Source organism: Cervus canadensis, chromosome 10, assembly GCF_019320065.1.
Source record: "Cervus canadensis isolate Bull #8, Minnesota chromosome 10, ASM1932006v1, whole genome shotgun sequence".
Classification (NCBI taxonomy): domain Eukaryota; kingdom Metazoa; phylum Chordata; class Mammalia; order Artiodactyla; family Cervidae; genus Cervus; species Cervus canadensis.
In genome coordinates, this window is record NC_057395.1 from 44,664,364 (window position 1) to 44,681,166 (window position 16,803).

The following is a 16,803-nucleotide window of genomic DNA, read 5'->3' on the forward strand; positions in this document are numbered from 1 at the left end:
TCTCCTCCAGTCTTACCTCCTGCTCTCGGAAGGACTGGTTGTTCACGTCGAGGACTCGTATAGTCCTTTTAATGGGCAGGAGACCTCCGACCTCATCGTGCGCCACCATGCTTCCCGAATGCCCCCGCACCCCTAGCCCGAATCCCCCGGCTCCTCTTTGCTGACTCCTCCCGGCGGGGCGCTCAACCGGCCTCCGCAGCCATCAGCCAGTCTCGGCGCGGCTGCAGTTTCTGCGGGCGCCCGCCAGGCTCGCAGCCTCCAGGCTCTGGGGGCGGGGCGGGCTAGGTGGGCGGGGCCCCGGGGACACGTGACCGCCTTAACTGACAGCAGGGCGCACCTAGGCTTCTCCGCTTTCCCTGCCAGAGAAAGCTCTCTATCAGTGGTTTTGGAATTTCTACAGTGAGGCCAGAGGGGAAAAGGAAACTGGGTTAAAGTAAGGCTCTTCCTGACTTAAAAAGCATTCCCAGAGACAAACAAACTGCTTATCCAGGTTACCTTTTCTAGTACTTAGCTGCAGACACGGATACTTTTTCTATAAAACCCTGTTACCTAAAAAATAAATTATGGACTACTTGACAACTTTAAGAAAATCGTAATTGAGAGTTAAATAACCTTGCCTCTATGAAGCAACCCTACTTCTGTTGGTTTGGCAGGCCTACAACTGAGCAGGTTTTCTTCTTAGACAGTAAGTACTGTATTCCATTTTGAAAAGTAGAATTTTCTCTTAATTATATGCTACTGTGAGCCTGCCAATGCAGGAGACTCAAAAGACATGGGTTTGATTCCTGGGTCGGGAAGATCCCCTGGAGAAGGGCATGGCAACCCACACCAGTATTCTTGCCTGGAGAATCCCATGGACAGAAGAGCCTAGAGGGTCCTTGGGGTCACAAGAGCTGGACACGACTGAGCGACTAAGCACACATGCACTATGAATGACAGGATGCTGGTAATTTGTGAAAATAATTCTTAGGATTTATTCAGTTCAGTAGCTCAGTCGTGTTTGACTCTGTGACGCCAGGGACTGCAGCACACCAGGCTTCCCTGTCCATCACCAATTCCTCCTAGAGCTTGCTCAAACTCATGTCCATTGAGTCAGTGATGCCATCCAACCATCTCATCCTCTGTCATCCCCTGCTCCTCCTGCCTTCAATTTACTTGGATCAGAGAAATCGGAGGCATCTCTTTAAAGGCATTATTCTAGATGATGCAGGTGATAGAAAACAATAGGTTCCACATCCACTCCTGAAGTGCTAACAGATCATTGTGTAAAGCAAGGCCACACAAAGAGATAAGTGATGCAAGACAGCTTCTTACAAGTCCCAAATAAGTTGTACGGCTAGTGAGGCGTTCAGGAGAAGAGACCACTTCCAGGGTCTACCCAGCTGAGAGGAGGGTGGGAAAGACATTGGGGGAGGGGCTGTAAGATGTTGTTTCAGGGCTTGGAAGGTCATGTTGTGTTTTCCATAGGTCTGAGCAAGGGAAAAGTGCAAGGCCTTCCCAAAGGAGCACAGGGAGCAAACTCACAGCATGAGGTCACAGGCTTTGGATAGAGACAGATGAGCACAGGGTTTTACTGAGCAGGTGAGAGAGATAATAAGAGGTGTGTTGTAAGGTGGTGTTTATGATGGTTTAAAAGATGGCTGGAAACGTAACGCAAAAATCATAGCCAGGTATCAAGAACTTTGCCTAAGGTAGGCCAGTGGGAAAAGCAAAGGACAAGTGCGAGACAACATGTGCAAGAAGTTAGAGATTCCGATGACTGTAAAGTTAGGAGGGTAACTGTTAATGCAAATAAAGAAGAATCAGCTTTGAAAGGACATTCTGAGTTTCATTTTAGATATTCTGAGTCTGAGGTGGTGGAAAAACATGAAAATAAAACTACTGAGTGAGTAGTTGGAAATGTTGGACAAAGACTCATGAAGAGGTCAGAGAGTGGATTTAGATTGGGGAATCAGAGACACAGGGATCAGAGTTGAAGATCTGGGAGTGAATGAGATGCCTGGGGGAGAAAAGCTGGACAAAAAGAAAAGAGGCCCAAGGATCTAACTTTGGAGAAATGCCAAGGGAAAAAGAATTTTGCGAAAGGAACAGTCAAAAGGAAGGAAACAAAACAAGATGTCAAGGGAAGAAAAGGTGTTAATTATGGCAAAAAGATTACAAAGGGTAAGAAAAGATTCATGGATTTACTGATTATAGGTCTAATGAAGACCTCAAGTGTGCTAGTTCAGCAGAATAAAGACAGAAGAGAAACCACAAAGGTTGAAGAGTGAATCAAGCAGAACAACAGTAGGCATAGACTATAATGACAAATAATCTATAAAAAATAATTTATTAAGATTTGCAGAACAGTGTTACTTCTTGCAGGGAGGAAGAATGCTGTCCTTCCATAAACACCAATGTGCTTTGCATTTAGGATGGTGTTAATAATCTGTCTGCTTTGAGACTTGGAAAGAGTGATGGTGACTGGCTATATTTCATCAACTAATCTTTATTACCAAGTCACACCTGGGCAACATTTGTGACGCATGGGGCCTTAAGAGAGGCTGCTTGTAGTAGACAGTTCTCTGCTACACAGCATTAAAGTGGAAGCACCTTAGAGATCCTGGAATCTTGTCCCCTCATTTTACAGGTGAGAACACTGATCTGCTTAAGCCCTCGGAGCTCATAGGGTACAATAACCTGGTTCAATTAGTTTCATTCATTAACACATAGTTGCAAGGAAGGCCAATACCTTGTGGCTACTTAGTTTCATAGGGAATAAAGGACTTATGCAGAGAGGGGGTGAGGGAAGAAGCTGCGAGGGTGTTCTCACGGTCTTTCACCTGACATCCTTCTCAAGGCTGTTTTTCTATTTAGTTCTGATAGAGGTAAGGCCAAGGTAATGGGGGGAAACGATTCTCTCTCACTTCTCTCCTTCAGTAAGGATGTAACGGATAAAGGTAGAAATAGCCATGAAAGTCAAGGAGGTATAGTGATAGTCCCAGTGGAAAAAATATCTCACCTCACAAAACCTAAAATCTTAGCTTCAGTTTGGATGTCCAGGTTTGTGGTCTACATCTAATTTAGACAACTGTAGAGAGCATCTATAAAAGCAACAGTGACCCTGGGGTTCAGTTCAGTGAGCACTCTGAGTGATGAGTCTGAGGGACTCTTGACTCTTAACAATGCTCTATTAAAATCCAATGGCTGAAAAAGGTCCCTTGTGACTGCTAACTCACTCTCCTAAGAAAACAAGAGGAAAATGGACAGTGGGGAAAAGAAAAGGGAAATGTGAGTCCTTATTCTGTGCTGGAAGCTTTATGCATATTATCTTATTCACACGACTTTATGAAGTATGTATTATTACCTTCATCTTACAGATGGAGGAAATCAGGCCTCAGAAGTTTGAGAAACCTGTCCCAAGTTTCAGGGGTCGTCAGTGACTAGACAGGTTTGAATCTGGTCTGCTCAACTACTGCTGCTGCAGTGTCCCTTCCCCATGAGACAGTCTGTGTAGCACCTTCAGCTCAGTGCTCAGGCACGGCTAGTTGTCATTCTGTGAGTTAGGAGCAGAGATGAGTTTAAAATCCAATCTCTTAGTCCCAGGCTAGTTTTGCTAAATAACTGCCAACAGTTTACAGGGAAGCAAACCATATAAACCATAGTAGAAAGATTATTTGTATTATAGGTAGGTAAATAAAAAGATAATAATGAAATAGTTCCAGCTGCTTAAGTTTTAGAAAAAAATCCTATTTCAATCAACAGTTTACTTTAAAGATGCTATTAACAGCAATTTGAATTTCAACAACTGGCATAATTGGAACACAAACTGGTTAAGTGTCTTGTCTTTGTGTATAAAATCTAGAATTTATAAACATAAAAACAAAATTACATTATCTAAAAATAGTAATGCAACTTTGTTAAAAAAAAAAAATCAAGTTTTTGGTAAAATTACTGTTTTCCAAAAACCAAGTGTAATGATAGCCTCTGTTCATCTGTTCGCATGGTACCTTCAATGCTTACTTTCCTAAAATTTGAATACTGTGAAGTGAAAGATGTTTTCCGTCTTTATAGACAAAGGACTATTAGCCTATTTACCTTTTTTCTCCTTTTAATGTGAAACAAGAATTCTGGAATTTAGATATGAATTAAAGCTGAAGAATAATCATTACTTTTTTTGGGTCTAGATACTATTTGTTCTTATTTACTTTTGTTTGGAACAATAACAAGCAATTGGAACTTAGGCTAGGAAACCCTTCTTAAAGGTAAAGAAGAAAACAAAATCTAAGCTCTCTGCTGCCCTCTACAAGGGATAGTGTGAAATGCAACTGCCAACCTGCTTTTCTTCAACTTTGTAAGGATCTTACATTGAGGTCAGTAAAATGTTTATCTTTAAGCCCTTGTATAGCGTTCATGTTTTATATTGCTAAATTAAACATATTTTAAAGTTGTACAAGTATATAAAGGGATTGCAAAGTTCACAAGATATATTTTAGGGACTTTTTATAAATATAAAAAACTATGTTCAACTTTAAAACTTGAGTTCAAGATTACAAAAACTACTGTACTTCACTAAAAATACTCGAGTTAAAAATAGAATTTCAAATCTTACTAAAAAAGGAAACACTGATTGAAATATTAACAAAGTGGGACTTCTGAGGAATGAGAGTTCCACAATACCTAGTAATGAGTTAAAAACAACACCAAAAAAGGCATTCACATTTGGGCGAGATGCGTATGAAAGAAGTCAGTAAAGAAACTATATGTGGATAAGCTTTACGAAGAATTTATTTTGGGAAAAGATCAACTCAGATCAGTTAATACTATGAGAAAGACTATAATCAGAATAGCTGACAGGCTAAGAAGCTTGGTATTATCAAAACCACAGTTCTCTTTGCAATGATAACCCAAGCAGCAAACAGAATCAGATACTGCTGCTGTTAGTGATGACTTTTTATCTCAAGTGTACAGGATAACATTTCTTGCATCATGTAAGATGGCCTGTGCTTATGTATTAATACCATAATGTTAAGTGAGATTTCCAAATTTTTTCCCTAAAACTCAGCTAAGGCCCAAACCCAAAGACCAAATGCACTGCTCTGAGCCAGTCCTGTGTTCTCAGCCTACATCTCACTCCAGCAGCTGCTACAGCAATGGCTTGGCCTCAGACAGCCCCTGACCCCAGCTGTGTCGTGTTCTCACCGTGGGCTTCTCAGAGGCGGAGAGAGGCATTTACACATGGTTACCTGGAAGTGTGAGGGATTAACATCCCTTGGGACACCCACTGACTAATGGAGCACAGAAGCTGGTGGGTAAAAGCTCCCCCGTGAGTCCCCTGAGAAGACAACCGTGTGGTGTATTTTATGTGGCTCTTTAGAAGGTCCCAAACTAGACACTTGCAGTAGCCGCCTCCGTGTTCCTTGGCAACACACCTGGAACCCAACTACCTGTCCACTACCTCATGCCTCAGGCTCAGATTTCTGCAGGGACCACGGACTGAGACACTGACATGGAGACTGGCCCTAGAGACCAGACACTCGGGATGGAGTCTGGAACTGGTCACTCATGGATGAAGTGGTGACAAGGACCACAGGTATGGACTGGTACAGATGGAGCAGTGAAGCAATGGCATGTGTAGCAGGGGTGACATGGGGGCAACAAACTGTAAGGACTACAGAGTTGGCTGGCTTCTGTTAATTACTTTAAGAGACTGAAAAAGAAGATGGTAACCTTCATGTTCTGAGTTATTACAGAGGGAAGGGCAAAGTGGGAGCCCCTGAAATTTAACCCTCTACCCCTGGGCCAAGGTAAGAGACTGAAGCAATATTGCACACCGAGAGAAACTGCAGAGACAGCCATCAAATTTGGAGCAGGCAAGAGCGGTGATCTCTACTGTACCTCTATTAAGCCTCCTGCAAGGAGGTGGTGGTTCTTTCTCTGAAGGTTCAGATTTGGGGATCTCATTTTCTTAAAAGTTAATAGTGCATTGAAGGGTTACATTTTGAATATTGTATACCAAACTGTATACCAATTTGTAGAATATAATGATATACTCTACAATTTTAGATTACACCTAATACTAAATTATGTATTTTTATCCTTGAATGACTATGACAGGCAATTGGTACTTTAATACTATGAAATACTATAAAAAAGCATGAGGTAGCCCTATATATATTGATAAGATATAAATTTAAAAAAGCAAGCTATAGCATATGTACAGTATACTCATATATGTCATCATTATACACACTGTGTGAAAGTAGGTAAATAAAAAGGGCCTAGAACACATAAAATAATAACTAGTTGCTTCAGAGGATGGAGGTGAAAACTGGAGACTTGAAAAGTTTTAATTTTGTACAAGGAAAATGCATTTGTGTTACTTTCACAATGAAAAAACAGACAAAAGTATTTTAGATCACACAGCAGTTTAGACTAGACTATCCCAGACCACTATTAACCTAGACTTGCTACACAAACAGAAGGATTATATTTCAGAAAATTATTCCAAGAATCCAGAATGTTGGCTTCTGTTGTTTTTCATGGGAGATAAATAAATTCTTCAGCCTATCATTTATAGCCTTTGACTAAGTGGGCAATTAGCCCTCTGTATTTCATTTCTTAGTTCTTCTTCATATATTGGGACTCTCTTCAAATCACTTGTTCATCATTATGTTAACATAACTGATCTGAACTGTTGGTACCTGTAGATGCCCCTTCTCTATCTGGGCTGGTTTTCCCAACTTCACGTTTGCTTTCCCAAACACCCAACTCCAAATCAAGACCTCCACAGTATATGCTGGGCTGGAGGAAGCACAAGCTGGAATCAAGACTGCTGGGAGAAATATCAATAACCTCAGATATGCAGATGACACCACCCTTATGGCAGAAAATGAAGAAGAACTAAAGAGTCTCTTGATGAAAGTGAGAGGAGAGTGAAAAAGTTGTCTTAAAGCTCAACATTCAGAAAACTAAGATCATGGCATCCAGTCCCATCACTTCATGGCAAATAGATGGGGAAACAGTGGAAACAGTGGCTGACTTTATTTTTCTGGGCTCCAAAATCACTGCAGATGGTGATTGCAGCCGTGAAATTAAAAGACGCTTACTCCTTGGAAGGAAAGTTATGACCAACCTAGATAGCATATTATAAAGCAGAGTCATTACTTTGCCAACAAAGGTCTCTCTAGTCAAGGCTATGGTTTTTCCAGTGGTCATGTATGGATGTGAGAATTGGACTATAAAGAAAGCTGAGCGCTGAAGAATTGATGCTTTTGAACTGTGGTGTTGGAGACAACTCTTGAGAGTCCCTTGGACTGCAAGGAGATCAAACCAGTCTATTCTAAAGGAGATCAGTCCTGGGTGCTCATTGGAAGGACTGATGTTGAAGCTGAAACTCGAATACTTTGGCCACCTTATGAGAAGAGTTGACTCACTGGAAAAGACCCTGATGCTGGGAAAGACTGAAGGCAGGAGGAGAAGGGGACGACAGAGGATGAGATGGTTGGATGGCATCACCGACTCGATGGACATGGGTTTGGGTGGACTCTGGGAGTTGGTGATGGACAGGGAGGCTTGACGTGCTGTGGATCGCAAAGAGTTGGACACGACTGAGCGACTGAACTGAACTGACAGTATCTTCTGTTACTGTCATAACGCCTTCTAATACCAATTGGTACTTCTGCACAGTCTACTGTAATCTATGCAGGTATGATTCTGTCAGAGGTTCTTGTTTCCTGTTTGTATACAGTCTTACCTCTAAGATCCAGTATAGTATTTGAAATATTGTGGGTACTCTGTGAATGTTTGTGGTATTAAAAAAAGAAAAGAATAAAAGAAAGAATTTAGATCAGACCTCAATGAAGTTTTGAGTATACAAAGATGTTGTTGAATAAATAATTATTTCAAATTCATTCTTTCCTTACTATAGTTGTACATGAATCCTTGGCTTTGGAACAAATGGAGACTGCATATCACTGCATTATTCTCTTTGCAGCTGGGCATGTATTTAATGCAACTAAAATTTTATAAGGATTTCCTTCGTGAATATAATTCCTCAGTTTTAAGGAGGTTAACAACAGTATGTACAAATATACAACTACTGCCCTAAAATGTACTATTAATAAATTCTGAAGGGCAACAGAAGCCTGTCTTTGGCTAGTTGGTGAATATTAGTTCATAATATAATATCTACCCTAAAAATTATAGTAATTCAAATAATTCCCATAAATTCAATGTCAGTAAAAACTTCTAAAATGACATCAGGTTTAGAAGAAAGCTGAATTTCCCTTTCACCAGACTGGGGACAAAATAACACGAGGCAAAGACCATATGACCCACAAAGGCTTGGAATAACTTTTCGTCCAGGAAGAAAAGGAGGCCATTTAGCCTCTGGGTGTGAGGCGAGGGTATCAAAAGGACATGGGGAATCACCCTGCTGTACACCTTAAATTTACACAATGTTGTACGTCAATTATATCTTACTAGAGCTGGGGGAAAGGGACATAGGAGCCATCCTGAGAAGGCATCTGGAAGCCAAAGATGGGACAATGTGAACCCAGTAAGAGTAACAACTAAAATGGATCAAAACACAACAAAAGTGTTCATATCCATGAGTTCATAGTACTATTAAAAAGGAAAATCGCTACTTACTTTTAGAGGACTTTAATGACTAAAACTCATTATTTTTGAAAACTGATAAAGGAAAGAAATCAAGCACTTGTCCAGTCTTTATTATAAAACAGTACTCTGAGTAACTAAGGTTGATGAGAGGAATTTTCTCTTTACAGAAGTGTTCCAGTTAAGAAAGAGCTGATAAAGGCACAATAGAACTAGTCTGCAAAGTCAATGAATAAATGAATCTAGGCAATGACAATTAATCTTTGATAATCAAGCAAATTAACCAGATTTTCTAAAATATTGAGGGGCAGACCTGTAAAAAATCTAATTTTTAAAAAATACCTGTCTTTAAAAAGAAATAGCAGCTCCTATCATTAAACATGATGGCAAACATTTTTTTAAAAACCTCACTTAAAAAATGTATAATTTTTTCATAACAATCTTTTAAAACAAGGTTCCTTAAAACCAAGGTGGTTCTGTAAAACCTCCAAGTGACAAGAGCGAAATAAGTAATTCCAGGACAGCAGAGTTTTGGACTTTAAACTACAGTTTTACAGAAGAGGAGACATAATTGTTTCTAAGTGTGCACTGAGCTCTGGTTGATCATACATCACACACTGAAAACCCCTGGGCCACATCTGGCTTGCAGGTAAGTTATTTGGCTTGCACAATTGTTAGAACAAATCTGATCCAACATTTAAAATTTAGGATTTCATACAAAACCCCAGATTTGGGGCTAGGGCACAGGAGAAACTGCCTCTCAGAGGAGGGGCATGTGCTCTCCCATCCATCAGCTACCCCGCTTCCTCTGCACAGATGACAGGCCTGGTCTCCTCAGGTACAGGAGCTTGCAGTCACTACTGTTTCGAGTGACATTTTCTGCTCATTCTTCACAGAGAAGTAGAATAGAAAAAGGAGGGTATCTGTAAGAGCCAATACTACTCAGTTCTCCACTTAGAAAATGCAAAATGCAAAAAACTCAGCATTTGCTATTTTCATAGCACAGAAACAAAGTGCTATCTGCATATTCTTAAAAGCTGAACTTTGCCAGAGCAGTAAGGCTTACCTTCAGATCAAGGCTGCTAAGGCTTACGACATCATCATCTTTCTCTCTTCGTTTTCTTTTCTATAAAAAAAGGAAAAGATTTCATTCTTATATAGAAGGAAAATCACTTTCAAAAAGTGAAGCCTTAGGCTGTATTCATAAGAAAGCTATTTTTATGAGGGATACTCATAATTTATCACTAGCACATACTATATACTTTCTAAAAAGTTCCCTCAGATTGAATCAGCTGGTGTGAAGTGATTCCACTCTACTAAAAAACTTATCTAAAGTTTTCCAGAACAGCACTCTTATGCAAGTCAAGCCTATACTTGTTAGAGAAAGAGTAAAATATATTTTATATATACAGGCAGAAGTATTTTTAAAAAGGAACACATTTTATTTATTCTATGAGGGGGTGATTTCACTAGGAAAGAAATATCCTTTTCTCCTGGTCCAAGTAATTAAGGTTTGTTGCCCGAAGCAGGACTTTTCAGCTGGAAGAACATGTACGTACGTAGAGAACCTTCCAGTAATCATTACCACTTTCCTTCAGCCCTACAAGTGCCAGCAGTGACCAAACTGTGTATATAGCTTTAACTTCTAGTCCTGAGTCAATATTGCTGGGAAAGATTGAAAGCAAAAGAAGAGGGAGGCAGATGATGAGATGGTTGGATGGTATCACCCACTCAATGGACATGAACTTGGGCTAACTCTGGGAGATGATGAGGAATAGGGAGTCCATGGGGTCACAGAGTCAGACATGACTTAGCAACTGAACAAAGTCAATACTGAAAAAGAATCCTTAAGTAACAGTTCTTCTATATCTCAAAGTAATTTTCAGATTGAATATGACATAGCCCAGCTCCTGTGAACTCTCAACACTGAGCAGCCAGGGCTCCCTCCCAGGACCTGGCCTCTCCACAGAGGAGGAACTGGGAGAATAGAATCTACACTGCGCAGGATGGGGACAACTGAGAAAAGGAAAGATAAAGTCCAGGCAGAAGTGGGGGAAATACATGGAAGGGAACATGGCTAGCACTTTATCATCATGTATGTTGCTATGGTAGGTCTCAGGCTAAGTACAATGTTCTATTCTATATTCTAACCTTGGTTTGCCAAGACTTTTACCATGGTTGGGTGTTGACTTTACTTTTCCACTCTTACTTCTCCTCTTTTCTTCAGTTCACTCTATTGTTCTTTTCCTCACCCCTTGAGTTAGATGCTTAATTTTTGTTCTTTTCCTTTCTCCAACTATATATTTAAAAAGTAACAAATCTCCTTCTTAAGTTTTCTTAATCATATTTCAAAAGTGTTAATACATGAACCATGAGATATTTCTTTTTTCATGGAGACCTCTATAGAAGTGTTTTCACAAGTGAGATGCACCTATCTCAGAGTAAATGCAAGATATCTTCCCTGGAGTACAGGAGTAAAATATTAGAACTTCATTTCTATGTATTTCTTATTCCTTAAAATGAGCTACTAAAATTTAATATACAGATGACAAGCTCATCATCACCCACATTTTAATTTAGAAGTCAGTCCCCAACTGTGAAATTATTCTGGATATCTGAAATACACATTATGTCCACTCTCATTAACCTCACTCTGAGTATTGTGTTTTGATACACTAAAATATCAAATTAAATACAAGAGAACAGAATACAAATGAAGCATGTATTATTGGACCATCAGCACATCATAATACACGCACACAGGTAAAGTTTGGCATACTAGAAGCAGAATCATTTTTGCTATTTCCCCCAAATAAGAAAAGCGTAACAATCATGATCTCTTTGTACATATTTTATTTATATGAGTATTATGAAGCAATGAGGTTTTAATTATTTAGTTTTTAATTATTAAAAAGCTCCAATTTTCTGGTGTTAGTTTCCATAAGGTTGGATGCCTCTGGAAAGTCTCCTAAAAATAATGAAGCAGTCCCTCTATACCAAGATTATTAATAACAGAAATAATTCATTCATTATATGTATTACCTACAATCATTTTTATATTTTTAAACAAATGAGAAAACTGTCAGAGTATGTACATAAAAATATTAATATATTCATGTTTCATAATGTATTAATTTTAACACTGGTAGAAATAAGAAAGAATTGAATAAAGATGAATAGATCCAATACTTTTCAAAATATATTTTACATTTAACTGAAATAAAAATTTCAGTCTGTTAGCAGAGAAGAGTTAAATTAGGCTGCCAAAGACAGTGATAGAAACTCTGTACCTTAATATTTTCAGAGATGTACAGACAACTAGACTGAAGGACAGCCCAGGAATTATTTCTATCTAATGTCTTGAAATAAAAACCCAGGTGTCTACTCACCAAAGTGAAATCCCAATGGGGGCCAGGTGTTAAAAATGTGAAGGAGCTACCTCTCCGAAGGGAGTATCTGTTAACAGAAAATTCAAACAAATATATTGAGAGTAACTTCAGTAAAATTAAGCACTAACAGGTAAGAAGCTATCTTTTTCGTAGTTTCAAAACTCTTCAAAGTAGCCTTATTAATCATTCAATTGTAGAAATAAGAGGGAGAGTATTTAAAAATAAAACAACCCACAAAAACGGAAATAAAAAAATCAGTGTATAGGTTCTGGTCACTTTTGGAAATTTTCAGAAATATTACAAAAGTGAAAAAGCCTTTATAAAACTAGTAGATTAAACTAATTCACCAAAACAAGCAGAGTTTATTATAGAAACATATACCTGGCTCAATGATATGAAATATATTTTACATATTTCACTAATAGGTTAAGTAAGAAAACAGTAAATGATGCAACAAATTACTTGATAAAATTCGGCATTCATGTTTAATATTTTAAAAATAATAGTAAAAAAACTCAACATAATAAACAAAACTTAAATGCATTTATTTTGTATTGTATGTGTAAATCTCTTCCATGTACTGATATATATTTTTTTAGTGTTATGACTTAATAGACCAAATTAAAAGCTTTGAATAACTATATCTGAGACAAAGGTCTCAAGTAAGGTTAAAATTCGACTAGGATGTTGTTCTTTACTACTAAGTGACACGGGCTTCCCTGGACAGAGGAGCCTGATAGGCTCAGTCCATGAGTCGGACACAACTTAGTGACTGACCAATCCTGCCTTCAATCTTTCCCAGCATCAGGGTCTTTTCTTATGAGTCACCTCTTCGCATCAGGTGGCCAAAGTATTGGAGCTTCAGCATCAGTCCTTCCAATGAATATTCAGGATTGATTTCCTTTAGGATTACTGGTTTGTTCTCCGTACAGTCCAAGGGACTCTCAAGAGTTTTCTCCAACACCACAGTTTAAAACCATCAATTCTTTGGCCTTCAGCCGTCTTTATGGTCCAACTCTCACATCTATACATGACTATGGGGAAAACCATAGCTTTTGACTATACGGACGTTTGTTGGCAAAGTAATGTCTCTGCTTTTAATGTGCTGTCTAGGTTTGTCAAACATGTAGAAAATCACAAAACATAGGTGGTGCAGGAAATGTTTATAAACTATGTGCATGTGTTCAGTCACTCAAGTTGTGTCTGACCGACTCTTTATGACCCTGTGGACTGTAGCCTGCCAGGCTCCTCTATCCATGGGATTTTTCAGGCAAGAATACTGAAGTGGGTTGCTATTTCCTCCTCCAGTGGATCTTCCTGACATAGGGATTGAACCCAAATCTCCTGCTCTTTACCACTGCGCCAACTGGGAAGCCCTTATAAACTATATTTATGAAAAAGCAAAGGTTATTAATTCAGAGCTTGCTACAGCAAGGGAGCTAGCCACCATCACTGGTGTTTAGGGAGACTGAAAGGCAGGCTGGGGAATGAGGAACAAGGGAAGGCTTCAGGTGTGTTCTGACTGGAGGCTGTCAGCAGGGGGAAGGTGCAGGCAGGCTAAGTGGGACTGGGGCTCCTATATGATTTACTGGGTGCAGACAGGGTTTGCGCGAGTCAGTTTTAAGTTGGAAGTGAAGTGTTAGTCGCTCAGTCATGTCTGACTCTTTGCAGCCCCATGGACTATAGGATCCTCTGTCCATGGGATTTCCCAGGCAAGAATAACTGGAGTGGATTGCCAGTCCCTCCTCCAGGGGATCTCCCTGACTCAGGGATCGAACCCAGGTGTCCTGCATTGCAGGCAGATTCTTAAGTTGGAACCAAAGACAAAAACTGGGGAAGCTGGCTGTTGCTGATCAAGTCTTGGCCATTTGGGGCCAATTATTACAGAAGTTATTGCTTAGCTCCTGCACTGTCAGGCCACTGTCCACTTGTGTATTCCGTCTCTCACCTTCATTCTCATAGTCACTATAAGTTACAGAAACACCACAGATGGTGGTTATTTCTACAGACATTTACAAGCTTAAATCAAACACAGGCTTTTGTAGTTTTCTAAGCTAAATATAAAGCAGAAGTTTGTTTATATTTTGACAAGGAGCACAAGTGAAATTGGCTACAAGGAGAAAGAGGACAGCAAAATGGCTTCACAAAAGAATTAATACTGAGGTAACTGCAAAACTGAAGCAAAGAGAAATTGCAATCAGCAAAGCAAATAAGAGCCAGGCAGGCTCTGTGGGGAAAGGGAAAGGCACATGTGAAGGGGGAGTGAAATGAATTGTATACAGGAAACTGCAAGTAGCTCTTTATGTTTGAGCATCAAAAGAAATAAAACAGGGCTCCATCATGATAAAAGGCCTCATGTACAACCCTTAAAAATATGAACTTGATCTTGAATACGTATGGCAGCTGTCAGCAATTGAGTTCTAAGGAACAAGAAGGCTGGGTTGGAAGAAGGCAACGCTGGTCAGGAGGCCGGTTAAGAGGCAGTTCTGATACTGCTGACAACAGATGGCGAGGGGCGGAGGGACAGCAGCAACGGCAGAGAGGGGAGGTGACTACAGAGGGCTCAAGGTCCGGTTGGAGAACTCTCCCTTCCTCCCAAGGCCTGTCCAGTTCCTGGGAAGGGTCCTGGCACAGTGAAATAGGATGCCACTAATCATAATTAGAAACAGATGCAGAAAGATCTTAAGATATTTAAAGCAAATGCTCCCTAAATAATTATTTGTAGCTCAAAAATTGTTTTAAGGGCCTCTTTAGTGAAGCAAAATAAACTAAGGAACTGATGATTTCTTGCCACTATAGAAAAGTCAAGTAACAATGAAGATCGCACGATTTCTGATAAAACAGTAAGATATCAGCAATAAATTATAATTCATATGACCAAAGAATACATAGATAAGAGTATACAGAGATACAGTACTATAATCAAATGCCAAAGGATTACAAGGCAAATGGAACCTTCATGTTATGATTACTTTTTGAAAACACTGTTCCAGGTATCATATACTACACAAAGAGCCACCACTGGGGACTGGGTTGAGAAGCAAAAATTATGATTTCTCAGAAGATTATTTTTAAAGTAATACAAATATTCATTACAAAGTAGTAATCATAGTGGCACTTTGAGTGCTTCCTTTCAGATATAAGACAAGTAGAACACAAAACCAAAGATATTCATTTCTTTATTCCCTAGAATTGTCCATACTGACCTCAGAATGAATTTGATGTTTAAAAGCTGGAAAGAATTAGCTGTTAGGAATTTTAAACACACTGCAAACTGGAAAAATATTTCCAACTGGATGGCAAGATTGTTTCCAGCACCAGCTGTAATCAGCTTTATAGTAATGCTATTTTTTCCCATTTGAAAAGCAAGTACCTATTTATTTTGAGAACTCATGGAAAATAGGAACCCAAAAAACAAACTGTGCCCTGAAAGTATGTGAGTCAGTGCCAGCTTTCAAAAACTTGGAAAGATAGTCATTTCTTCATAGGGGTCACACTCAAAATGTAGCAGCTATTTTAAATCCTTGTGGGAAAATTTTTTATTTCATAAAACATTAAAAGTGGCCTTTAGAAGATATGCAGTACAGTCCATTTAAAAAGGAGCTCAAAGGCTGAAATAAGAAGTGACAGTTCATCTTTTTAAGAATTTTTGTCCAATCTTCTTTTTTCATATATCCAATTAATTACTAACATTTAAGGCATAACCTGAAGGAACTAGCTTGATATATTAAACTGTGTTTCCTATTAGCCCCACTGATTACTCCTGGGTCTTTACATACTTCTTTTTGTGTCATTTGATGTATTTTCAAACTATGTAAATTATTTTTACACTCAACTAGATTTAGTCTAAACAAAGCATAAATAAAATGGTACAGTTGATGTTCCACAGAAAATCACCTGTTATTTCATTCTCAAGCCAAATTATATTTTCAGAGATTATGACTTATGTCATTGCCCTCCTCTATCATGGCAGGTAATTAACATGGGCATACTGCAAAATATGCAAATGTCAAAGATTATATTGGGTGGTTTTATTTATATGGATGTCCAAAAATGGAAATTTACAGACATGGAAAGCAGACTAGTGGCTGCCTAGGCCTGGGGGTAGAAGGACTGACTGCAAACAAACTTGAGGGAGTATTTGGGATGATGAATGATCTAATGGTGGACTGTGTCTATACACTTACTAATAATTACTGAATTGCACACTTACAATGGGTGAATGTTATGATATGCAAATTATGTCTCAATAACACTGTCAAACAGTACAGTCATTTTGATGTGGGAGGAAACAGCCTTAGGAGCTAGTGGGAGCATCCTTTTATTTTCAGAATCTATTAATATAAATAGTAATAATGATGACAATCCCGGGTTATCAAGGACTGGCTCAATTTCTGTTTAATTTGGTTTTTTAAATGTTTTGAAAAAACAGTCCATCCAAGAACTTAAATTCTCTTAAAGGGAACAGGAACCCTTAGCTCAAAATTAACAGAATTTGGCTTAAGAATATACATTTAACTCTGGATGTCCACTCTACAAACCCATCAGTTTCACTAGAAAAACAAAAGTCAAAGATTTAGCATCTAGTCAGAGATCCACCTCTACAAAACTGATAACAGATATAACTGCAAATACTCCTTGATAGAGGGTAAGTTATAGTTCTTAGTGTTTCCTGCAGAAAATGAAAATAATGATACCTAAGATTTATGGAGCATTTGCTATATCTAGGTACTGTTCTCATGTTTTACATGAATTACCTCTTATAATTTCCACAACCTTACGAGACAGAGACTATAAAGTGAGATTTAAAAGAGAT

General features: G+C 38.9%; 1 protein-coding gene across 2 annotated transcripts in view; it reads right to left on the reverse strand.

The window, feature by feature from the left end:
• Positions 1 to 16,803, reverse strand: part of NET1 (neuroepithelial cell transforming 1) — a 34,691-nt gene that overhangs the window by 11,516 nt on the left and 6,372 nt on the right. The window contains exons 2-3 of one of the 2 annotated variants that reach the window (XM_043479339.1): positions 11,988 to 12,054; positions 9,665 to 9,724 (exon numbers count right to left, since the gene is read on the reverse strand). In XM_043479339.1, the coding sequence (XP_043335274.1) occupies positions 9,665 to 9,724; positions 11,988 to 12,054 (127 nt within the window). Of the gene's footprint in view, positions 1 to 16; positions 234 to 9,664; positions 9,725 to 11,987; positions 12,055 to 16,803 lie in introns of those variants that run through there. The other variant, XM_043479340.1, reaches the window with a different exon arrangement.